This window comes from Corvus kubaryi, unplaced genomic scaffold (genome assembly GCF_017639235.1).
Source record: "Corvus kubaryi isolate FWS band 111438036 unplaced genomic scaffold, C.kubaryi_AGA036_p1.0 37387, whole genome shotgun sequence".
NCBI classification, from domain to species: domain Eukaryota; kingdom Metazoa; phylum Chordata; class Aves; order Passeriformes; family Corvidae; genus Corvus; species Corvus kubaryi.
In genome coordinates, this window is record NW_024581129.1 from 12,111,993 (window position 1) to 12,138,518 (window position 26,526).

Genomic DNA, 26,526 nt, shown 5'->3' on the forward strand with positions numbered 1-26,526 from the left:
AGGGCCTACAGGCAAGGTTAATTACCAGCATAGAAACTGCAGCACAGGACAAGCTACCTGCCATAAAACCAGGCTTTTCTAGGAGGAAAATTTCATCTCTCAACAATACAATAGTTTTTCGACTAACTGGAAAATTGTACTAACAGAAAATCCAACGAAGGAGATGCTCGATGTTTACACAGAAAGAACAAACAGCAGTGAGTACAACAGCAAACAGGACTGTCTGCAAAGACAAGCTGCAGGACTTGGTAGGAGTTTAAGAAGAGAGAGTGCACAAAGATGTGGACAGGAGGAACCCCACATTAATTAATTACCAATTGAGCTGCCTTGGCTCAACCCTTGCCCTCAGGACAACACAAACTTCCACAAAGAGAAGCAAATCCCACTCATGTTATTGACATAATCTGTCAGGACTGTGCATGCTTCTCATATTTCATTGTTTTTATAGGTTTTTTTCTATTAGATGAAACCTTATATTCAGCATTCTCCTTGTAGTTCTGTAACTTTGACAGACTCAGCATCAGTAAATGTAACAAATCCCTAAGGTCATTTTGCTAGTATCAATCTCAATTAATGGCATGGTAGAATTCATTAGTAGAATTTTCACAACATTTGATGGTGCAGCATTAGCATACAATCATATTACCACTTACCATTTTTCATCAAAATAAAAGTCAAATAAGGGGGAATAGTCTACTGAGTAAGAAAAGCCAATTTATTAACACTAAAAAAATAGCTTCAGAAATTTTTACCATGTAGGTAGCATATAAATACACGGACAATTAAAATGGCTGTAAGTGCATTACTACAATTCATATTCTGGGAGAAATACAACGGGCAAGAGACTGAATTTTGACAAAGAAACTATGCCAGCACAAAAAATACTGCAATTTTTCTCCATTTTTTCAGTAAGAGAAAGTCTCAGCAGCATCTTCATAATTTGTAAACCTTACTCACAACAATTCCGGACCCCTTGGCAGAGCACTAAAACCACTGGCATGTGATACCCTACCAGGAACTTTTCCTGTAATTTGCAGTAACAGCTCACCTGGTCCAGCTGTACAGAGTTTGGTCAGAATGAAAATTAGAATGAAAATTGTGCAAGAGGGTCCAAGAGATCATCCATGGTAATGACAGAAGATCAAACAGTTTAAAGGACTCCAAGATTCTATTACAAAATCCAGAGAAATAACACTAAGGCTGCTTATTTTTTAAAGGAAATAAAAATCAGACTCAAAATAAATACCAACGGCTGGCACAGAGAACTAGAAAACTCAGTTCTCAGAAAAAAAGAACATGGGAATATGCAGCGAAAATTAGTAGAAAAGCAGAAGGACATCCCTCCTCCCACAAATTCTACCTGTCAGAATCTGTTTTAAATGCTGCAGATACACATAATTGCAAGACTCATTGTCAAAGATGCGTTGCCAAGCCTGAATACCCAAGGAAATACAAGGAGTGCTCAAAGGGAAACTACATCTTTATATCCTGATGACTGAAACCTGTTGCCTTGAGCATCAGACTCATCCCTTCAATATTAAAAATCAAGGTAAAGCTGTTCCCAGTGCCCTGCTCAGCCCAAAGTAAAACAGATAAGAAATAAGCTCAGGTCTGAGCAAGGCACTGTATTTCTCTCTACCTCGTTCTTTGTCTTCATTTAGAGGGTAGCACTGAAGGTCTTGGAGACACTTCTTTTTGACAGTTTTGTTAAAATTGAGGAGTTTTTTAAACTATTCCCTTCTCAGTACTGAAGCAGGGCTGGGGTTTTCCTCTTTGCCACACGATGTCAGTGTTGCCGAGTAAAAATTGGAAATTAACATCTTTATCGGGACTCAAATAAAAGTTCAGACATTTTGCTCCTTTAAGGCTATCATGGGACAACTTAACAGAGCTGAAAGATGCCCCAGTGCAATGCATTCCAAACTCCCAGACCGCCTAACATGAAAGGATTGCACGTTCCCAGCCAACTCGGAATGACAGACGTGTCAACACCAGAATCCTCCTGCTGTTTGTTATCTCAGGGGGATGTTACCACTCTAATTGTGAAATCCCACCTCTGCATCTCGTTGGCTTGAATTCCTGAAGGATGAAAATTAATCCATGTTATTTTTTGTAACTTAAAACTCTCCTCAAAAGGTGACCAGTGCTGCCACTCCCACAGCACTGGGGAATGCTGCCAGTTCAAACTGAGTAATTGGCTCACACACATCAAGCTGTGTCAGAGAAGAGGATTTCATACCTGAATGGGGGAGGGAATTGTGCCATAACCTGCTCCCTAACCCTTCAGCACACGTCTTTTGGAGCTATCATTTTAAAACATAAAAATACGCTTCCTAGAAAATTCATAGTGCTGCTAAGGCACAATCTAATTCAATCCTTCCTCTCAGTCACCCAAACCTGGAGAGAGAATGGAGGCCTGAAAATAACATGATCACTGTAAAATACATCCTTTATACCTTATAACTAAAAATCCAACTGTATAGATTTTTTAGAACCAGATCTTTCTTGTTGCAATACCACTGACAAAAGATTCAAAGTAACTTCTTGAACACTTGCTTTCTTTTTTATGTCTCAGTACCATTTTCCCCCCTATAATCCCTTTGTAGCTCTTACCAGCCCACACTGTGTCCCACATTTGGGGTATGACAGGTTAAAAGTCACACTATGTCACCTTCTGACTTCAAACACTGGAATGTGATTCATTCTTCTGTGCAGCCACGAATAAAAATCCTTCCCAAATGGGGGATGGGGAGAAGGTACTAGCAAAGTTCAGCTCCTGTGTGTGTTTGAGGCTGTTTAATTTGCACTAAAAAGCCCAGCAGATGTATGAAAGACTGCCTGAGGTCTAACGTACACACTGATGTACCCAGACAGAAGCTTGAAACTGTAGGAAACAAGAGCAAAAACATGAAAAACTACAAAAGGTGGATGCAAACGCTATTTTCCTCAGTACATCTGTCTCCTTCACCATCTGTATTGACAGACTTTTACTTTTTTAGCACTTCTACTCAGAAAGATATTAGAAAAGAAATGGTAATTGTAAATATTGAAGATGATGGCCGTGTTTTTTTCAAATCCCTTGCCCACTTGTTACAAGATACTGCTGTGCATCTTGTGTCTTTCTTGTTAACATTTCATGGAGAACTTCCATGAACATACGTTTGTTCTCGTTCCCAACACTTTGTTCTGTCACTGTGACAGATGGCTTTACACTGAAGCATATGAAAATATTAAATTCCTTATCAACCTGTTGACGTTTGAAATGCCTGTAAGTAATAACCATCTTGGCAGCTATTTCTTTAATACAGAAAGCTCTTTAGTGCCTCCATATCCGTTTCCTATTTGTTACAGTCTATTCTAAAGTACAGTTTTCTTTGAACTCGATTGATAGTAGCATTGTTTCATTCAAAATAATATAATTTCTAAGCAGAATATTTTGTTTTACTATTAGTTTATCTGGAAGAAGTTGAAAATTAATTTTAAAAATTACAGTTAGACACAATAGGGGCTTGTGATGTGCCAAAAGGAGTGGGGAGGACACTGGGACTTGGTTCCCTTCCCTGGGACTGTTCCTTCTCTGTCTAAGCACAGCAACTGGTAGAACACTGTCTTCAAGATTTGAATCCAGTTCTCTCTAACACAATATTCTACCCTGTGCCAAACCAATTGTTGGCTCTAGCAACTAGATAAAAAAAACCAAAACCACCCCAAAACATGGTGAAACGAGGGCGTCCAGCATGCTTATCCTTCTCACAATGCTCACATTGAATTGAGCAACTTCAGTTTCAGCTGGTAAACTAAAATTCCCATGACAAGGACCACTGGTTAAGAACACATCCTTTTAATTTCTATTATTTCCTTAGCTGGAGGCTTTTTGACAAGAGGTTTCTGGTTGCTATATAGAATATGTAGAATACTACACAGAAAATAGCACAACAGAGCCTCTCTGGCCCCAAGGCACTCTTACACTTCTCAAATAGTAAAAAAAAAAGGTCTCAAGTGTTCTAATATGTTCTGTGTAATCAGCTTTTTATTAAAAAACCTTAACGTTATGTTATTAATAGATGTGAAAGTCTACACGGTTCTCACATGAAAAAAATTGCTTTCTAATTATAAAGCAAAAATATATTCAAAATGTCTGTATTTTAAATTCTAAAGGCAATATGACAGGAATAAGGGGAGCTGCAGTATGTAATATAGATGTTATAAGAGGGTGTACAGAAGCAGTTCTTCAAATGCATCAATTCTATTATACCTGTCTTGTCTCTTATTGAGAGGATTATTCCGAACTTCCATAAATACAGACCAAAGACTTTCTCAGAACTAAGTGGCAGTCTCCACCCGAGCTTCCCCAGCAACCAGAGTGTGAGAGGTGAGACACCCCAGAGGGGAGCTGGGAGCAGGGATGGAATAGGTGCATGCCCCTCTCTGCACTCTTTCCTCCTCAAAAAAGATCCAAGATTTTATTAGAAATGTTGCAAAACTCCAGCATTTTCCAAACTCTCTTCCTAGGAAACACTTCCAATGTTGATTCACTGTCTCACCTCACAGAGGTGTAACAGCAGCAGGAAGTCAGATTCTGAATTTGGGTTAAAAAACTGTCTCAGTAAGAATATGAGAGATCCACCTGCTGAATGGGAAGTAAGTTTGGTATTTGAGAAAGATTTTCTACTTTAGAAAAACACAGCAATGAGCAGGAGTTCTGGTAGTTATAAATCAATTCTATAGAACATGTTTACATAAACAGCTGCATTTTTCTGGCATTTGCTTCCCAAGCCTTTCCTAAAAGCCTCCAGCGATAGAAATCCCATCTTCCTAACTCATCTAATTAAATATTAAGTATTCTTACTATCAGGAAGCCTTTGTAATGCCCAATCTAAACTTTCCTTTGTGTAATTTAAGCCCACAGCTTCCCAACCTACTCACTTGGAGCCATAGAGGAGAAGAACATGTCAATGCTGTTACATTCAATTACATGTCAGAATTTGTTTCTTTAAGCAGAAATGCAGTCTCGTGTCTGCAGGATTGAAAGATCAAATGAAACATCTGTTACTAACTCAAGTTAGACCCAGGCACTTTCTACAACATGCAGGAAAATGAAAAGGAAATTTCTGAGTGGGGAAAAAAAGGACAATTCCTTTCACCATGCCAGAATGAAACACGTCAAAGTTGCAGTGCTGTCTGGCTCTTTTCTGCCATGTTTCCAGTTTTCTTAAAACATAGGTAGAATTTGGAAATTTCTTAAAATAACTTAAAAGGATTGGTAGTTACCTAACCCTCCTCCCTACATCCACTGAAATAACTGCCTGAAAAAAACCTGCTTGGATCCAGTCAGAATTTTACAGTCTTTGTGCTTCACGGACACAAAAGTTTGGGGGAATAAATGTATACATCCTGCATGCCATTCTTAAAAGATAATTCCCCATACAAATCTCAGCTCTCTCATCCATCTTTGTCTTCTGTTATCTTAATGGGCACAATGTCCTTGGCTCTTCCAGTGGTGCTAAAACCTGAAGGAAATAAGAACAGCCCAATCCACCTCCCTCCTGAGCAGGCACAAGATAATCTACCTGAGTCATCCACTCGAGTTCGTGATTAGCTGGAGTTTGTAACCTCCACTTCTCTTGTTCTACTCCACAGCCAAAGTCAAGCTGTGCACCAGCCAGTGACTCACACCCCATTATTTTATAATATTAGTCATTTAGTTGCTAATTACAAAAAAAAAAAAAAAGGTTTACTACAAATTTATGGAATAGATTTGCATCGTTTTCCATAGATGCAAATATATTTCAAAACTGCAGAAGCATTTTCCATTTTATCCCAACTGTGCTTTACCCTCAGCTCTCAGGGGCTGAAATAACCCATTGCTCTCTAGCTGATAACACAGGATCCTGGGATAACACAGGCTGGAAGGAGCTTATCCAAGGACAGTCCTTCAGATCCTCTTGGATACACCTCCTTGGAGTGCAGAGGTGCTGAACTGGTCAGGCAGAGTTTGATGCATCACCTCACAGCCCTTCATCCAACATTTGTCTTCTGAATCCTCACCTTGCATTTCCTCTCTCCCCACACTTGTCCTGAGAGGTTAAACTGACAGGGTAAATGTACAGAGCAATAATTCAGAGAAATTCATTCAGAGAAAGGATGTGAACCAAGAGCAGGCAGAGCTAATCAAATCTTGAATGTATCAGCAGAAGTTTATAACTTTTATCTTTTTATGAGACAGATGATCACACACACATACCCACGCTTCTATAAATTTGAGATAGTAATAAAACTTTCTAGCAGACTTTGGCAAAATAAAAAACCTTATAACCTCTGTTGCAAAGAAGCCCAACAGGCAGCTTAGAGATCTCAAGTCAGCTGTGAGAGCCACAGCCTCAAATGTCTAACAACATCTTAACAATAATCATTTTATAGTCCTGATTGTACTATAAATCATAGCCAATATTTGTCTTCTGATCATGAGTTAAACTATTTGATGCAATGTTTTTATTTAAATGCAAAATGTTCAAAAAGAATGTCTCTGATGGAAAATAAAGATTTCCAATCTAAATGATAACTAGAAAAGGCTGAAGCAAAATACAGAAATTAAAATGCTTGGGACCGAAACCTGGGGTCTGAACCAGAATCTCTGTCATAAAAGACTAGCACAGGGAGCAGGGAAATCTTTTTGTCTTCAGGTCCCCCCAGAACATGAAACACTGAGGTCATCTGCAGCGTGGTAGATTTTCATTTGTCTAGCAAAAAAAATATTTATCAAGACAATAGAGACTGCTAAGCACTGGAACAGGTGGTCTAAGGAAGTAAGGGACCTTCCTTTCCTGACTGCTTGTAAAGATTACAGGATGTCAATCATCAGGGACACTTGTCAAGGTGCTCCTTGCAGGGAGCAGGGCTGGACTCCACAGCATGCAAGAGTGTCCTCTGCATCACTGTTTTTGAAAATCCACACCAATATTTAGAATGAAGCCATTAAATTGACCAAAACAAAATTGTGCATGGAAAAAAAAATTAGACGTTTTTATAATTTTCTTGCCAGCTGCTATAAAGGGATTTTTTCACAGAAATGCCTCACTGGAACACCAGGATGGAGTTTTGTTCCGTGCTTGCTCAGTTACATGTGGGCAAAAATGAATGAAAGCAGAACTGCCACGCTGCCTCCCCTCTGCAGAGTGCCCTGCTCAGAGCTGAAATGGAATAATTGATTAGAAGAAACACTCACATCCAGACATGATGCTTCTATTAATTAGAAGAAATACCAACATACAAACAGACAGGCTTTAGCTTTATTTTTCATTGCTTTCATGCTAAACTTCAACCAGCTCATGGCTGCTGCAGGAAGAGCTCATAACAGCCATACAGCATCGCTGATGTTTGCTCTTTGCACTCATTCTTTCTAATAGTTTGCTTCTTTTACTCAGGGCAAGGCCTGACCAGTGCAGTTTCTCCTCCTACAGTACATGCACGGAGTGCACAGGAGCTCAGTCCCTGTAGCTACTGCCTATCCCAAAGATATCAGCACCCCTGGGCCCTCTCTATAAAGCCTCATTTCATTGATAATTCACAGGCTGTTAACACTTTTCACAGCTGAGCTCTCCTCCAACCCCCAGGTTCCAGTTCTAAAGACCAGCCTGAAGTCACTGTGTTCAGAAGGGGTGCAATCAGGGAACCACAGCTACTACAGGAAGCCACGAAAACGTTCTGTTCTTGAGATTAAAATTGGGCAAACAGAACTTCTGCTAAGCTGGTTTGCATGGCTGTGCTCAATTTGATTTACCAGTTCTCATAAAATAATAGAAACTTGTTTAAGAGACTGTGACATCTTGAAAATATGATTGGAAGTAAAGAAAATGTATTAAAATACCCAATGCCATTCTTAATAACTCCCTTTACTAAATTCTACTTCCTGTTATGGCTCAAAGAATGAGCAAGGATAAGAAAAAGGCTGAAGCTTTCCCATCTGAAAGTCAAAATGAAATTAAGTTGCTTCCCACGGCCTCTCTGTTGGTACAAAGTTCAGTCTGCCACGATTGGATTTTTGATTCTGCTGGCACTGGGAAAGCCTCACAACTGGAATGAAATGCCATTTGAAATGAGATCTCATTCTGAGATGATTTTGCTCCCTGGCACAGCAGTGGTATCCTGCTTTTCCTGGTAACTGTGAAGATTAGTGCAGGATTACAGCCTCAAGTGGTTCTGTCTTAATTGGCAAGGTGGAAAACCAGGACATCCCACCACTGTTCATCACACAGACCTCATCAATCAATACTTGTTTTGAGAATGACAAAAGTATTCCAGTGAAAACATGAGATGATATTCATTTTCATTAGTCTTGCAAAATATTCCAAGAAAAATACAACCTAACGGTTTGAGATTACTCTGTGCCACAGCCAAATATCAAACCTTCCCTGCAAGCACAGGTGACAGCAGATACAGCCTTCTATGAAACACATCTCTTGCTCCTACACACACCACTTGCTGCTATCATGTGTTGAGAAGCTGGGCCATGGAAAGCCAGAGGGCAGAGGTGACCTGCTGTCCCCAGGACTACAGCCCCAAGGACCTGTCCTGTCAGAAAGTCTGTCCTCAGAAAGGCCGAGCAGTTGGAAAAAGGTGAACACTTGACGCTGACATGGAAACATAAAATTCACATGAAACAGTACAGGAGGGAGCCAGGATGCTCCAATAGGGCCTGGTCTAAATGTCATGTTCTTAGGAGACTTGCTTTGCTGTAGCAGCAGTTCTTCAAAGATACTGAGGCTCATCTTAAATCCACAAAATGATGCTGTTGTTGTTAAGAGCATCAGGTAACAGTGCAAGTTCTCAGTGCCACGTGTGCCTCACACCCCACTTGGCTGTAAGAGGTTTTTCCAGTTAAAGAAGCCATTAGAGCCAGGTTAATTAGCAGTCAGAAACAAGTCCTCATGTAAGCTACAGCTCATTTATCTGGAAAAACGATCAAAGAGCATTCCTGGATTATTATTAGTCATGGAATCAGAAAGGTCAACTTTAACAAGGACAACATTTAAGTTAAAAAAGACATAAATGCCTGTCCAGAGAACAGCACAGCACAAGCAGCATAATTCACACATGCAAAGTGTGGGAGGTTGTTGTCAGCATTTTACACCACACTCCACCATAGGAGCAGTGAACAGATAACCTGTGTTAAAGTTCTGATCAAGTTCATGTTGGTCCTTTTGGCCCATTGGCATCCTAGTGCCAGGATTAACATCTGGTTACATCCCTCCCCTTCTCTTCCCAGCTAAATTTGCAGTAATTACCAGAGAAGAAACCAGCTTAAAATTTCTGAACATCAAATACATAAAAACAGAAGATTAAAAAAAAAAAAAAAAAGCAAACAACAAAACCAAAATGGATCCTCTGGCCTTCCACATGAAAATTTTGATTGGATTCCTAATCATCATTAGAAAATCTTATATTTAATACATAATAAATACTGATTTAAAAAGATTCTTTTATTAATTTCTAAACATTTAACCAGATTGTTTTTAATTATCTCTACCAAAATGCAGGTCATTAATGAATAGCTGCTGATCTCTGGGTATCTGAAACAGAGTAAAATAATAGTGTTTCCTTCTCCTGAGAATAAAAATACTTAAATAAAAACTGTAGGTGCAAAAGTAAAAGAGGATTTTCAAGAGTTTCTGGGGTATGGAGGTAAACCTTGTTTTTGTGAACACGTGACACAAAAGAATATTTTGAAGTTTTTATGCGTCAAAAAAAAAAAAAAAAAAATACTGGAAGGCTGTTAAGTCCAGGCAGTAAAACTGGGCTCTTTGTCATGTTTAATTGCTTGGATTCATAACCTAGTTTTGCTGAATCTGGACGTTATTGCTGACTCAAGCAGATTCTCAATTTTAATACTTTAGAAAAAGTTTGCGTGTCTCCACGCCTGTGAGACGAAAGCATTTTTTGAAATATTCCTGACCATCAGTGAATTTTCCCTCTGCAGAAACCTCTTTGCTGTGCATGAAATCTGTAATTAACTACAGAACAAAAAAATGTAAAAAAAAAATAGTCTCTGATTGTAACCTGGTGAAGGAAGCCATACTGTGCTTCATTTTCAAAGACAATGGAGGGAAATCACAGCCTCTGCAATTTAGCATGGGTGACATGAAAAGCACAACAGGCAGGATGAGGACAAACAGAAAGCAGAAATGCCTGCACTCAATTCCAATCCCCCAAAGTAAACACGTTCCCACACTGTCCAAACTCAACTTCAGCTAAGGTAAAAGTCCTGAGTGCACAAAGTCACCGAAGACAGCAACTTTGCCACGTTCCTTAACATCTCCACTGGACACCTTAAAAAGAAAATAAAAAGAAAATAGAAAGGAAAAGACTTATTCCTACAGACAGAACTTCACGGCTGACACGATAAATTTAGAAGGAAATGCCACCAGAAGAGAGTTTTGGCAGTGACACATTTATTTCTTTTCACTGTCTGGTATCTCACCCAAATGCAATCCCACAGCATTTGAATTTTAAATAAAACGCATTTGTGATGCACCCTGTTAAAGGACAAGCCTGCATTTCTCTTCCATCTGGTGCCTGTGTACTTATGGCACTTCTTGTGTTCATAAAGGCATCCCTGGGCACAGCCAGAAGCTGAATTCCCTGAATTCCTGGTCTCCTCACACCTCAGTTTAGGAGAACTATTCCTTTGTAACACGTTCCAAGACAACGTTAAAGGCAGATAACTCTCCTAAGCTTATTTTCACCTAGATTGAAAATGTACCTATTCATAGCACAATAATAGTCTTGAAACCTTACCCTCACATAAAGTTAGTACATTTCAAAAGTTATGCTTAGTTCCTAGGAGATGCTATAAATTACCCAGTCTTGAAATATAAAACCCGCTAAACACTGAAAAACTCTCTGAAATAATCGAGGCCCTCTGAAGTCTTTGTTCCCATCTCTAAATCCTAGAAAGGCACTATCCTGTGACACAACCATTCTAACAAAAACTCCAAAATCCCTATCACTGAAGTTGAGTGAAACCTTGACTTTAGTAGCTTGATTTTTACTAAGGAGTTAAAAATAACTCTTTCTTAGCTTGCTTAAATTAAAATATGAAGTAAACTTCAGACAAGATATTTTCTGTAGTTGAAACCCCCTACACATTTTTCCCCAGTTTACTTTTCCACAATTACTGCCACAATAACTTAAAAGCATGAGTCGACCACATTTCTCTCCCTACTCCTCTTTAATTTGTTGCTTCAGTTACCATTTCTAACATATTTATCTTCATAAAATTAATTAAAAATTTAATAGCATTATTTTCCCTTACAAAAGGAAAAACCCAAACTTCCAATATTATTCTCAAGAACATTTTTCTAGACCTCTTCTAGCATTTCAAATACTGCAAAGTTGATCACTTGAAAAATCAATTTACTACTTGTTCCTGGAAAAGTTTTCTGGTTTATGAGCAAAACTGAGATCCTACGTGAAACTTCTATTAAAAACAGAATAAATCTGAACAATTCCATGCTAATGATGCTACTGAAGTAAGTGGTTTGATGTTGGAAAGACTGAACGTAACACTTTGACATTGCTTCATCCATCTATTATTGTTATCATGATCTCAAATATTTACTCATGTAGGAGTAGATAAGAACATAAAGCTCAAACTTTCTAAAACTGTGCCTGGAAAGCAGTCTAATGAACTGTGCTGACAAACCCCGAGGTATCAGGGCATAGGATATTGGGAGACACTGATTAAACAGAACTTGCAGAGCAGGCACGGGAATGGGAGCCATCGTGTGTTCACAGCATCTCAAAGCCCAAGAAATTAACTGCTTTGGGAAGAAGAACTCCAAAAGGAATAATCAAATCCCTCCTAGATCCATAGGTTTAATGGAAGTGAAGATGAAGATTGACAGACACTACCCAGGCACTCACAGAGAAGCCCCTGTAAAGGATAAAACCCCAAAGTCCACTTTTTTTTTTTCATTAAATGATTCAAATCTGAAAAGCTAATAATTGTACACAGTACTACTGCTCTTGCTGTAGACAAGGGAACACTGTTCATTGAGTAGCAGTTCTGCTCTCTGTTCAACCTTATTTGCATGTTCAAAAAACAGATCGACAACAGGAACATTAAATATCTAAGAAAAAAGCTACCACGTATGGTCAGAATATCAAGACATTCAAACTTTATATGTATCTGTTGCTTTATTTTAGAAATACATATAGAACGAATGTACTGCATGTTAACTGATTTTTCTAAATATTTCATAAGCAAAAAAAATTGCAAACTTTCTATGTAACACTTATATAAATCCTAATTACTTCTGTATTAAGACCAAATTCCTTATCACTACAGAAGTGACAAATACAAAGACTGTTTCCTCATTATCTATCAAAATAAAATACCTGAGATAGAATTTAATGCACAGTCCTGGAAGCAATGTGATTTTAAGGTGTCTGAACTGCAGAGCCCAGCATTCCACTACTGGGCTGTGCCAGAGTCTCCTCCACGTGACAGCAAGTCTTTCAAAAATATTATACCCCTATTAAAAGTATGGAAGAGTTCCTTTTTTTTTAAAGTTAGAGAAATCCACCTTCCCCACTCCCCTCAACATTTTTTGCACACTTTGAAGTGTGTGGGTTTTTTAGAGGAAGAAAATTGCTCAAGTCATTCAAAGTATTTAAATTACTTTGCAATTATATCCAGCTGGAAACTGAGAGGCATTTTCAAATCCCAGTCTGTTATACACTGTTCCTGCTTTTTTCAATGCAAATACATAGAAATGGATTGTTAGCCAAAATTACCTGTGTTTAAACTGTATTTATTAACAAAACACTGCTGCTGTTATATCCCACGCATTTTAACAAGTACATTAATAAAACCTTCAAATACTCATAAATTGTGTTTTCTAAGATCAGTATATTACACTGGTGACAGACAGGGACCCCAAAGTTAAACAGGTGGCCAGGTTGGTCAGGAATCCTGTAACCTGCCTGCTGAAAGGCAATAATCCACCTGACAAAACCCCTTCTAATGAGACTCCTGCTCTATTTCATATAAATGCTAATACATACTCCATCCACAGAAAACCAAGCATCTTTCTGAAGATGAAGTTCACATAAACTTCAACCAAACACGGAGGGAGGATGTATAATCCCCCCTGCACCTTGTTTTCTGCCGGCATCTCGCCGAGGAGCGCTCACACCCAGAGAAACACACTCACACCGCCGGGACGCACGCAGGGCACACAGCGGCAGCACCGCTAAGTTTGTACACCACGCACCTTGGACCAGCCCCCGGAGCATCCCTCTGCCACCGGGCCGGGCGTCCTGCCCAGCCGCGGCTGGAGCCCGCTCCGCGTCCGCCCGGCAGCCCCCGCATCCCCAAATCCCTTCACCTGGCCGGCAGCCCCCCTCACCTGGCCGGTGTCCCCAAATCCCCTCACCTGGCCGGCGTCCCCGCACCCCCTCACCTGGTCGGCATCCCCAAATCCCCTCACCTGGCCGGTGTCCCCAAATCCCCTCACCTGGCCGGTGTCCCCGCACCCCCTCACCTGGCCGGTGTCCCCAAATCCCCTCACCTGGCCGGCAGCCCCCTCTCGCCGCCGCCTTCACGTGGGGAAGTCCCCTCCGGCCGCTGCCCGGCCCCAGCAGCCCCACATGCCAAGTGGCCCCAGCAGCCCCACATGCCAAGTGGCCCCAGCAGCCCCACATGCCAAGTTGCCCCAGCAGCCCCACATGCCGAGTCGCCCCGGCCCCTCCCGGCGGGCACAGCCGCGGCTCCGGGCGCTCTCCGGCGCGGACACAGGATGGATCCCGCCCTCCCCCGGCCCCAGATCTCTCCGAAGCTGCCGCTGCCTTACCTGAAGGGCATCTCCCACGCCTGCAATCAGCTGCCAAGGTTTCATGGTCGGCGGCGATGCCGGTGCGGCGCCGGGAGAAGCCGGGGGGAGCCGGGGGGTCCCCGCCGGCCCTGCAGCCCCCGGACCCGCGGCACCATCCACCGCCCCCCGCAGCCCGCCCGGGGCACGGCCAGCCCCGGCTCCCTGTCCCTGTCGCTGTCCCTGCCCCTCTCCCGCAGGCGCCGAGCGGGGAGCGCTGGCAGCGCCGGGCACCCTCCGCACCCGCGGAACTCCGGGCGGAGGGAGGTCCAGGCGCGGAATGGAAGCGCTGCCGATGGCTCCCGCTACACCTGCATTATTCACGATGTCGGTGGGACAGTATTTATGACTTTCAATCTGCTGCGCTCCAGATGCTGCCGCGAGAGGCGAGAGCCCTCGGCTGTCTCTGCCTTCCTCTCCCGGCTGACGGGCTCGGCAGTGCAGGCGCTCGGCGAAGCCGTTTTGTTTTATTTGGAGATAAGAGCAGCTCCACGCCGGCTTAGCTAAAAACCACAGCCTTGTGGGAAAGGAAGGTGGGCACGGGAGAGCAGATTACACTCAATAATTCAGTTATGGAGTGGCTTAATGGATGGACTAAATATTAGCTGCTTATTAAAATATTAGACGTGGTGCTAAAGTTTGTAGGGGTTCGCTATTGGGATCAATCTTATCTGTACAAAATGGTTAACGTTTGGATTAAATGGTGATTAATCTCTTGTGAAATCCTGAATTTCTTTTAGAATAATATTGCAGACAGTCATTTTTACAAGACTGTCTGGAACTGAAACAAAACCTGAAAATCTTGCATAAGAGATGGCAGCAATTAACCCATTTGTGGAGAAGAAAAAAAAAAAGTTTCAGATAAACATTAAAAACTGATGCCTTTCACTACACAAAAGCATTGCTTATGCCCTACCAAATAAGCTGCTATTTCAAAGTACATCTATTTATGCAACTGAAGTTTCAATCTGTAAACAACCACTTGTAGTCTATTGAAAAATTCTACAGATGCTGCTCAGAAGACTTCTCTAATTCTGTAAAATGAATTTTCATACCACACATACACTATTTCTCAAAAAAAAAATAAAACCCAAAAGTCTATTAAAACATCTCTCAATATTATCATTATTCTGCAATCAAAAATGAGACTAACAATCTGATCTCTTGGAAAATAACTTATATCAATCACTTCCTTTTTGTAAATACAAATCAAAGAATTTGCACCCCTTTTTGGCAGAAGAGAAGAGACAGGGTTTAATTATGTTCTGTGAAAACTTAACATATAGGAAATAATATTAGATTCAGACTGTAATTTCAGAAGGTTTTCCTTGTTTGGAAGTTTTTATCATAGCCATGCTCACCTTATTACCCAAAGGGTAAAGAAAACTTTCTACCTAGACAGACTACGGGACCATTAAGGCATCTTAATCATAATAAAGTGTATAATTTAAAAAGAGAATATTGCAAGGGTTGGCCTGAGCACTGGGCCTAATAGCCAGAACATCTCAGAGCTCACACTGCCTCACTGTGTGGTCTTGACCACATTATTCATCACTTCAGTTCTCCCACTCGTAAAATTAGAATAATATGACTTCCAGTGTCTCCCATCTCTGACTTCTCAGGAGGGCTCGAAGGATTAATGACCCTACAGTGCTCTGAGAATGAATAAACACTAACTGCTAAGGCAGAGCTAATGTACTTCAGAGCACTAAAGCACTGAAATTCTAGAGATTCCAATCAAACCACCTTGTGTGTCTAAACACGGGTGAAGTAAAATGCAGGGATTACTAAAATACCATCTTCTACCACTCACAGTCAACAAAATACTATGGGTTGGCTTATTAGTTCTGTTCTTTAAATCTGATTTTTACCATTTATTCCCAGTGTTAAGTTCAGTTCCATTAAAAATGCTACCAGCAGCAATTACCACTGCTAATTTACAAAACCAGGTTGTCCAGAGCAAGGCCATTTAGAGTCAAAGCAGTCAGAAAACATCACCATTACCTCTGACCTGTTGTTTTGAGCCTTTGCAGCACATATGGGCCTCCAATCAGAAGACCTGCAACTCTGGCACATGCTACATGTGGTCCTCAGTGTCGTTCTTCAGATATCCCCATGCTTTATTCAAGTAACGAAAGAGTTTGAACCAACTAATTACCTCATTAGCAAAAAATAAGGGGGGCAGGGGAAGGACTGACAAAGCGCACACTGCTGCAGAAAGAGCTGCATCTCTCACAACATTGTGACAACAATCAAAATCAAAATAATGGTCCTAATTCCTATGTCAACTTAAAAAAGAGAATTGTAAATTCATGCTTCAGTCTACACAAATAGCAGCCTTGAATAAAAACCTGTGCACATTACACGTTCCTCTTCACCAGTCTCTCTCAGTGGTGGATAACCATGGTTCTTCCACCTCACAGTTGAACAAGAGACAAAATGTCTGAAACGCTCTAATGGTCAAATGATGCCGGGCTGGTCTTTGAGTCACTGCAGGGAGGTGGCAGAACCTCAGCTGGGACGCCCTTGTTTGACAGCTGGGATACTCCAGCAGCTGTGAGTGCAGCCAGACCCACTGCAGCCACACCAAGACCCAGAGTTAAACGCCCTGTGAAGTGACCTGGGGATGAGCAAACGCTTCAGTGGGGAACCAGAGCAGGGCAGAGCAGGGGCTTGCTGTGGTCCAGCTCCTGAGGATCCTTGCCGTGACCTTCTCACACACACATTTCCTACCATGGGCAAGAGACCTCCTGAACCTTTGTCCTTCCCATTACACTTGCAGGGACAAACCTTAAATAACTGAAATATTACTGTGATGGCAGCGGCTGTTGAGGTTTCAGTAATTCCAGATTTCTATCTTTTTTATTGGAGATCATTAAATAAGTATGTTCAATGTACTTACTGAACAGTACAGATGAGTGCCATCACATTATGTCTCATGGCACATCAAAAGTTCTAAATGAATTTAGTTGTTTATCTTCCCTTATATCTTTTTCTCTTTAAGGGAATGTTTTTCTTCTGAATTATCCAGTTGACAAGGAAAATCACAGAGAAGCAGACCAAAGCAACTAACTGTAAAATATGTGCCTTTTAGTGAAGGGTGCAGCTGGAGTTTTTTTTAAACAGATCCAAAGGTGCACGTGCCATACTAGAAAGCTTCCAGCTCAAAGCCTTCAGGGGTAACTGATTTAGTCATAATTTCCTGAACTAAGTTTCTGTGCTGTGGGAACTATTAAAAACCAACATAACCACTGAAGGAAAGTGAATATTGGTAAAATCCACAAGCAGCATCTCCAGCAGAAGGTTATTCTGCACCTGTCCAGTTTGTAAAGTGCTTTTACTACCGGGCAGTGAAATGGGGTTTAACCTTTAATGCACATCCATGTCCAACACACGGGGGTTCTCCATGCCTGATGGATTCCTGCTGGAATGGTTTCTTCCTCCGTGCCATCTAATGAGCAGCACCACACAAGGGAAGCCTAATGAAGCATATTCAGAAGGAAACTTATCATGTGATTTATCACAAACATGCTGCAGTTTTAGATCAAAATGGTTCGGGGTTTCCATGTGCAAGTTTGAGACAGACAACCAACGTGTTAAAAAAATCCAACATCCACCAGGTGTCACAAACCCAACAAAGCAATCAAAGCTCAAAGAAATCTACATCTGAGAATGCATGATGTTAACTGATGCTAAATAGTATCTTTTGGAGAGAATCTAAAGGATAAGGATTTTTAACCTGAACTATCAAAGGAAATACAGTCAGAAAACAGAAGTTTTTCCTCTACCAAGCAGATTCTAGAAATATTCTCTAGGGGCTGGATCCTGCAAGCATCCACAATGTTGCTAAGCACACAACGAAACTGATTACAAAAGTACACAAAAATACTTGGGTTTAGCATTAGAGATGCTAAATGTAAGAGATGTTCCAAAAAAAACAGTGACACAAAATACAAGGTGTTTTCAGAGATCATTTTTCTGTGCGTTCAAAATGTCCATTCTTTTCTTTAGCCAATTGCTTACAAGTAGCCTCCATAAAGAATTTGTAAATGTGATTATACAGATCTGAATTGCTTCATTTTGCATTGTGAGTGATGTTGCCTTTTCCCAAGGAGGTGTATTTGCTACTGATGTCACCAATCTCTCTTGAAGGTTCTAGTTCTGTTTCTGCTGCTCATACAGTTAGGGCAGCTCATAAATGAGGTGACTTAAACATTGCAAGTATCCAAAGGTACTTTCACACTCTTACTGCAATACTAAATGCAAAAGTTTGCAGCATATTAAATGAAAATTTTATTGGCTGTATTTTGTCCAAAAAGCCATGTCTAATTTCATTCAGAAACAAGAAATCAAACACCATCAAAATAGTAGAGGAATATAATTTTGATTCAAGTAAACTAGTACTGATCTAATAAATGTTACTTCAAATATTGCTACAAAAAAAGTTTCTTGTATAAGTGCCATGAAAACTACCATTAAAATAACCAGTCATGCCTGTATTCACCCCCCTATAAAGAGCAAAAAGGCATATTCCACAGGATAGTGATTTTTTGCACAGCCACTGCTGCTTAGGCGGTAATGTTCAAAAAAGAATTACTTATCCAAAGCCCTAAAATAAAGCAAAGTTTCTGAAGACTCATCAAATCAAGGAAAAAAATCTGTATCTCATTTTTGTCAAGTGTAAGGAAAGCAGCAGACACCATTTACCAGCAGCATTCACTTTAAAGACTGTTGACTCTTTTTTTGAGCTTGTTGCAAAGTTTAACGTTAAACATAAGGTAACAACACATCTACCAACATGAAGAAGAAACAGGTCTCTGAAAAGTCTTGAAGCAAAATAATTCCTTCTGTGCTTGTACATATTCACAGCCCTGTTGAAATGCTAAAGCAGTCACAGGAATTTGAATTCCTGAGGCAGACAGCATTTCCACAGGAACAAGGATTACTAGTTAAGGCTGCAACATGGACATTAACAGTTCCCTATACATGTCCTTCAGAGGCAATCTGGATCTGCTTTTAGATGTTCTTCCCAAACTACAATTTTTCGTTTAGTAATTAGAATACTCAACTTTTTACTGTGTTGTGAGTTCAAAATGTCTTCCAATTCTGCAATCTACTTTTCCTTCTCACAGTATTAATGCAAATCGTTTCCTCAATAACACTGCAAAAGGTTAATTTGTCTACAGAGCCCCATGACCAGGAAAACACAGATGTGACAGTGCTCACCACACCAGCATGAGAAAATGTCATAACATGATGGAAAATACCTAAAACATCTGGAAGTGCACTTGCTTCCCCTTGGACATCAAATTGTGCAAGGTAATACCTTCAAATGATACCGTGCAGCCTACACCACAGGACAGGGCCCTGAATGCTGCTCAGAACACCAAATAAAGTCAATACAAAACATTTCCCAGTCCCAGGATCACAGCTGGAAGTCACTGAGGGAGCACTGAGGCCTCCCCCAGCCATCCTTAGAGGCACACACCCCCAGAGGAGTCTGAATTTAGACTCTTCACTCTGCCCGTGCTCCCTAAGTAAAGCAGAGCAAGCACAATCCCCTGTGACACAGGTGTGAGTCTGACACGTGCCTGCACCTACAGGCAGTGAGCTGAGCAAAGAAAATAGAATGACAGAGTTTAGAGGCTTCTAGAGGATTTTTGGCCCTCTAAGTAGGCAAAGAAATACTCCTGTGCAACACTGTGAGATGGATGGAGGTAGAGTTCTGTTGAAAAAATGGGTAACTGCCATTTTGTTCTTAGTTAATGACAAATCTTTATTTTGCAGCTGTATTTATTTTTACTCAACCTATTTTCATCTGCAGTTGCTCTCCAGATTGCAGAACACACCAATGAGACTTTTGTCACTAGCTTTAGAGGCATGATGTTTACTTCCTACTAAAATGAATGCAAAGATTTAAATATCTTTATAAATACAGGATATAAAGCACTGTAGAGATTGTTACTCGACAGACTTTAAACATATTTTCATCACTTAATAAAACACAACCACACAAATGCCACCACATTCTGCACTATCAGGTAGAAGGCAGAGGTTGGGACCACCTCCAGCTCAGTTATTGGGGACCTTCTCTCCTTTAAAGTCCTGTTGGCACAGAGAATGTCACAGCTTGTGGATGCAAGCAGCCACTTGCTCCTGCTCATCTGTGGCACAACAGAGTTGACTAATTAATTTTTTAAAGTATTCAAGACGTGACACATATATGGCATCGAATACAGATTAGCATTACAATAATCACAAAGCTTTTGTAGCCTCAAATTTGTCTTCTTGCAGCAAAGTTTCCTTTAATGTGCAAATGAACGATGTCACTACGTATCTGGAAATAAACAGGCTCATTATGATCGTGGCTTGTCACAAACACAGGCATTCAGGGTTATATTAACAGCACACAGTAGGCTGGCAGAGAAATAAAAGATCCATGCCCAACTGGCAGGTGCCACATCCTGACCCACCCCACCACTGGCATCCTGGAGTGGTGTTGGGAAAATGCCCTTCCCCCCAAATGTTTCTGGATTTGTTTTCATGAGTTGCAAGGGCTTTTTTGGCCTAGGGATAAAGACAGAATATGTTTGCCAAACTGAGTCATAAGAGAGCAAAAGGGACATGAAATTGTCTGAAACTTCAAACCCAGCAAAAGCTGAGAGAGAGGTTCAGAGGAGAGATGGCCCACACAACAGAATGCAAAGGGAAGGGGGAGATAGGGAAGTGAGCTAGCTGAAGTGTTCAAAACCCTGAAAATAACTGTCACCTAAAGGGGGACATAATGATTGGGTTTTTTCCTTTTTTTTTAAATTTAATTTAATTTTTTACCTTTTTTTGGTTTTGAGATTAACTAAATCAGTGAGTCTGGAGTCACCTCACACATCACAGGTCCCACTTAACACACAACAAAAGGACCAGCACGTACTTCAGGAAGAAATCCTGTATTGTGAGGGTGATGAGGCCCTGGCACAGGTTCCCATAGAAGCTGTGGCTGCCCCTGGATCCCCGAAAGTGTCCAAGGCCAGCTTGGACGGGGCGTGGAGCAACCTGGGATAGTGGAAGGTGTCCCCGCCTGTGGCAGGGGGTGGGACTGGGTGGGCTTGAAGGTCCCTTCCAACCCAAACCATTCTGGGATTCATGTGCTGTGACAAAAAGGGCTGCTCCTGGTAGCTGTTGGTAAACAAGAACATTCCTAATAGGATCCTCAGTGCCAGGGCAGTTAATTATAGGGTTTGCTTTACAGTGAGATGCAAAACACAGTGCAAAAATAGACGGTCCTTCAGAAGGATTTAGGGAGACCAATGCTAAGTTTGTCATCCATCAAGGAATGCAGACAGCATATTTTATATCAACATCCACGTAAGATGTTTCCAAGAATAATGAGTGCACAATATTTTAAAAACAAATTTCACACATTTTTCGGACAAAATGTTGGGGACTCGTGGTGTTAATTTTAGCAGTTTCAATTGGATTTGGTACGGTTGGAAATGCAAGGGGAAATCTGCAGTAATCAGGATGTGACACTCATTAACACTTTCACAAAATACCCACTGGATTTGCATAAACTCTGCAAAGATTCATTGGTGAATCTTTAATATGAGATTTCCCTTGGTTTTACTCCACATTCAGCTCCATTTTCCCTCCCTCTCTCCTCCCCCCTGCCAGTGAGAACTGCTGTAAACAGTTCATAACAACGCATAATAAAATGTACTGAAAAACTAAAATATACTTGTAATTACCCAAAAGCCTATATAATTGCATATATAATTTCATAAACTGCAAATATTTTTCAAGAAATTATTCTGTAAGGGAGAGAAATACTAATTGGATACAAAGGTTTGATAGAGTGGCACTCCAAGTCACTTAATAAATCTGGAGATGCACAGGCAAGTTCTTTAATGACCTGTGTATAAAACCCATCCATGGCCCAGCTTGCAGACAGCACAGTGTTTGCATGCAAAGTAGCATGAAAAGATTCTAGAAAATGGATAAACCACTAAGGCAGCAAAAGCTTTCTGCTTCTGACACAAAAATTTTAAGTAAATGCCACTATTAAGGGAGACAATTCTTGCTACTTCCAATATCATAAACGTGGCAAGAAATTAAAATTAAAAAAACCCAAAACCTGGGTCATTTAAGTCTTCTTTGAGAAAGACATCCTTCTCAAGAGTCAATACCTACCATGAGTTTTTAGCTGAATTATCCAGGACCTATTGGACTACCCTGACTATATCAACGTGGGCTATTACAGCAGACAGTCTAATATATAATGGGAAGTTCACCATGAAAAAAAGATTATTTTCTCTTTTGAACTATTAAAAAAAAGCATTAACAGCTTTAAAAATTCTCATGGAAGCTCATTCTGCTGACAAAAATGCTTTTTGTTTACATTTTGATTTTAAACAGAAGTCTTCTACAATGGTTACGAGTTGAGCATTAATAGGATAAATTTAAGTAAATTTAGTATAATATTCAGAATAAAATTTTAAATTCAATTCAATTCTTCTCCCTGTCCTAAATTCCTGCAAACAGACATAAATGACATTTAATTTCTGGTGTGCTATACTCCAACCCAACCATTTCTGTTAGAGCCTAAGCTTTGAAACGATTTGAACTATGTCCCTGTAACTGAACGGCTGTACCAGACAATAGATTATTTCACTTGCTTGCATTTTGAGCAAATTTATTGACTGAGAGTCTTATTTCAATGCTCCTACTCAACACATCATTATCTCTGATATCCCACAAGCACGTGAAAGAATTTTCTAAAAGAAAATACAACCTAAGTGTGAGGGCCAGGATGAATTCCTGTATTTTATTTCTGGTTAAACTCTCAGGCTCAGATCACCTTTATGTCTTGTTCACTACTGAGTAATGGAAGCAGGCTGGGGAGGAAAATGAATATAAGTGGTTTTATTTGTCTTGTGGAATATTTTTAAAGATAAATTAGAACATCAGAACTTGGATATTTTTTTTTCCCCTGCTGAACAACTGTGAATTGTGCTGAGGTCACCTGAAGAGTAAATACTCTGAGCACTTTTCATTTGGGTTTTTATTAAAAAAAAAAGTGATCTCAAAGTGGAACAAATTTTTTTATTACAGTTTAGTAAGCAGAATTCTCATTCCAATTCTTTAAGACTCCCAGAGCACAACTGATCACAAACCAACAGCAGATCTTGGTAAGTAAAGCTCAAAAATTTTTCTCGAACTCAGAATTACCCATTTCCGAGGCTTACCCATCACAAGACTATTTGTACATGTAAAAAAGCACGAAACTTGTGAGATAATTTCAATAGTCACAATAGCAACAACATCCTCTGTGCCATTCCTCAAAGAATTCTCCTTGCTGGATGTACAACTGACTGTCAAAGACAGCAAAGAACTCTGCATTCCCTGCTTTAAGACTGCAAGGGTTCCACCCAAAACTGTAGAGCAAGAAAATGATTAAATCAAAAAATAAATAAATCAAAAAGGCATTGCAGGCTTTCAGAGTGTACTAATGACATGTGAACTCCCTGACCCTGTGACTGAAGTGGTGGTTATTATCAGACAACCACTGTGAAAATAAGAAGTCTTTACTTTTATTTCACTAATTCAAATGGCAGAATAATGACTCTTTTGAACTTGATTTCTCAAAGCTGCCATGTATTTTTCACTAGAGGCAAGGAAAACAGGTTCATCAGATATTTCACTTCTCATTTCTCTGTCTCAGTGGCAGGAATCTCAGATCGAAACACGTGCATGCCACACTGTCCCTTACAAGACAGTGAAGTAAAACTTAGCCAGCCCCTTTCTGCCCTGCATGGGTCAGGGATGGTAGGGTGAGAAACAAATTCCAGGATGGAAAACCAGGAAAAGGAAGAGGACACTGAATTCTGCTGCTTCACAATTCCCTGTGCCTGGCTATAGTGGACATTTTTGTGGCTCAAAGGGATGGGGTGCACAGAAACTCAGGAATAACTGAAGAATGGATAAAACACATTTCTATGACTATAAGGTGATTTTTTTTTTTGGCACTCATACCTGGTTGTCTGCAGCAATTGCATCTATACAGAACTTGGAAACTGGGTGACAGAAATTTGGCCCTGAGGAATCTGTATCAGGATGAATTTCTTAAAACGCAGGCAATATGGGAAAACAGAGCAAATATTTTGAGGGCTGACAGACTCTCCTGGACGCAAAGCTGGCGCACGTGGCAGGAGGCTGGGCAGATGTGTGTTGGCAGGCAGCTGGAGCTCGGTGCTCAGCCAGCTGCCAGCATCCTCCCAGGACTGATGCTCAAGGCACACAAAGGTGTGACTGTAGCAGAAATGTAAACTCGGATTTCTCAGGGACAGTTTGGGCCATCGAGGCCACGAGCCCTTCTGCCCACTCTCAGTGGCAGAAAATGAAAGCTCATTATTTATGCACTGAGAGCTCTCCAGTCTGATCCTGGGATAAAGATACAAGTCCAACACAGCACACGGAGCTAGAGGTGGCACTAAAGGAAACCCAAGATTCCAAATAAGGAACAGTGAATTCCACTTTCACCATAATATTATGCCCACATCCCTGCTCCAGACACCAACTCCCACCAAACTTCCAGAGAGATCAGGCTTCTTGTTAAAAGCACACAAAAAGTCAGCACTACTATTTCATTCTAGTATCAGTGGCTCTCTCCTTCTGATTTTAGAATTATTGTTCCTACCAAATGCCACCACTCCTGGTATGTTCTGAGGTTCATATAATTTCATGGCCTTTGCTCCCCTTTCTTCTCTTTAGGAAAACCCTCCTTCCCCCCATTCAGAAGATAAACTAAAAGGCTCTAAACCACTATTAAGTGTTAATTTTACCTGGAAAACAAAGTGGCATTCACACTCTGCACAACACATAAGGAAAAGAGTGAAAATTCAGGACACGAGTCAGGGCAACATATTCCACATTGACTTCAAGTGAAAAAAGTTAATTTGTGGATATAAAATTTTGAATGAAAATTACAGTAATAATAAAACTGCAAGCCAACTTTTTACTGCACTGCAATAAAATATTACTCAAAACTTCAGTATGTCCTATCTCATTCTAACAGAAAGTTCAAAAGAAAGAACAAAAAGATTTAGGAGGTTATCCTTTTAGATATATATATTTGCAAAACATATTTTTTTATATTTCTAGATATAAAAATCACATAAATGTTCCCAGACTAATACATTTACTGAGACTTTAAAAAAAAATTACAGTTCACCATTATTCCATCAATGAGAGAACCCAAGAAAAACAAGTGATCCAAATTACCCCACAAGCCCCAGTGATGCTCCCCTGAACATCTGCTGTACTGAATAAACATTATATATATATATATTTTTATGCACATACATTTAATATCCTTAACAGACAAGCAAGTGCAGCACAACTTGATTGTGATTATTTGGAAAATAGAAAAGCACCAGAGATGTTTTTGAATTACAATGCCAGAAGCAATGGGCAGTAACATTTTGAAGAGAAGTTGTCCAGAGTGGTTGTTTACGACAGGCTGGAGGGCTCTGACTGCCAGGCCTTTGACAGTAAAGTGCCATCACCTTTTAATAAGATGGGAAGAGTAAGGCTTAATTTACTAAAGAAGTTTTCCTGTATTCTTGTGAATTCTCACACATCATTAAGTCTTTTTTATATTATTCTAAGAACTGTGGGGTTTGGGTGAGTTCACTAACTGAAGTCAGAGTAGGATGACTTTTGGAACATGACACCACTTAAAGATTCTCTTATTTTTATTAACATGCACACCTAGAGAAGTGAGTGACCATCACATCACCTCTGCTCTAGCAGTTTTATTGTTTCATTCCAACTTCACACAGTGGCTTCAGCTGCTCCTCATGACACAAATGCCTTCCAAGTGTCACACCTACTCTGCAGATTTCTCAACATATCCCTTCTAAGATTTTTAAATGGCTGCTTCATCTACACCCTTAAAACTTAGTATTTCAAGAAAACATAATATTCCATATTTGCATTTGTTTACATTTTTATAACTACACATCGCCCCAAGCAAATAAACTGTGTTTTCTAACTGGTGGAGTTATGCAGTATTTATTGAAATTGTAGAATTCATGCTGTTACTATGAGAGCATAAAACAACAAATGTAAAATTAAAACTCATCATTACCTTGAAATCCGGCATGAAACCTGAAACTAAATTAAATCTTATCTAAATGCCAAAATCAAGGAGAAGAAAAACACCACCAAAGGGAAAACTAGATTCTCTTTCCTATTTCCTATTCAATTTGTTTGCATATTTACAAACAGAAGACTGAAAAAAGGTATCTGAACAGTCATAGCTGAATCACCTAGAACAGTGAGGGGCTGGCATGTGGATGAAGACAAACATCTTTCCATCAAAGACTTTGAAAAGAGTCTAAATCTACTCCAAATCCAGACTTGGTGAGCTGTGAGAATACAGCAGGATTTAATTCTCTGGATGAGTCTTATACCATACACTGATCAAGTAATAAAATAACACAAGATGGGATAACTTTTACCATATCCAAGGCAATATGAAAACATTTGCCTGGGCACAACTCAATAACAACTGGACTACTCCCCACCCACCTGCACACAGAGGCAGAAATGCAGACAGCTACAAATGCAAGCAGATTTTAGGAATTCTGTGAAAACATTC

General features: G+C 40.3%; 1 protein-coding gene across 18 annotated transcripts in view; it reads right to left on the bottom strand.

Moving 5' to 3' along the window:
• Window positions 1–26,526, bottom strand: part of RBFOX1 (RNA binding fox-1 homolog 1) — a 1,110,759-nt gene that overhangs the window by 580,671 nt on the left and 503,562 nt on the right. For 2 of the 18 annotated variants that reach the window (XM_042037796.1, XM_042037791.1), the window contains exon 1: window positions 13,854–14,349. The exons of 15 other annotated variants lie outside the window; for them this stretch is intronic. In XM_042037796.1, coding sequence (XP_041893730.1) covers window positions 13,854–13,898 — 45 coding nt within the window. In that variant the 5' untranslated portion in view covers window positions 13,899–14,349. Of the gene's footprint in view, window positions 1–13,853; window positions 14,351–26,526 lie in introns of those variants that run through there. One more of the 18 variants, XM_042037790.1, reaches the window with a different exon arrangement.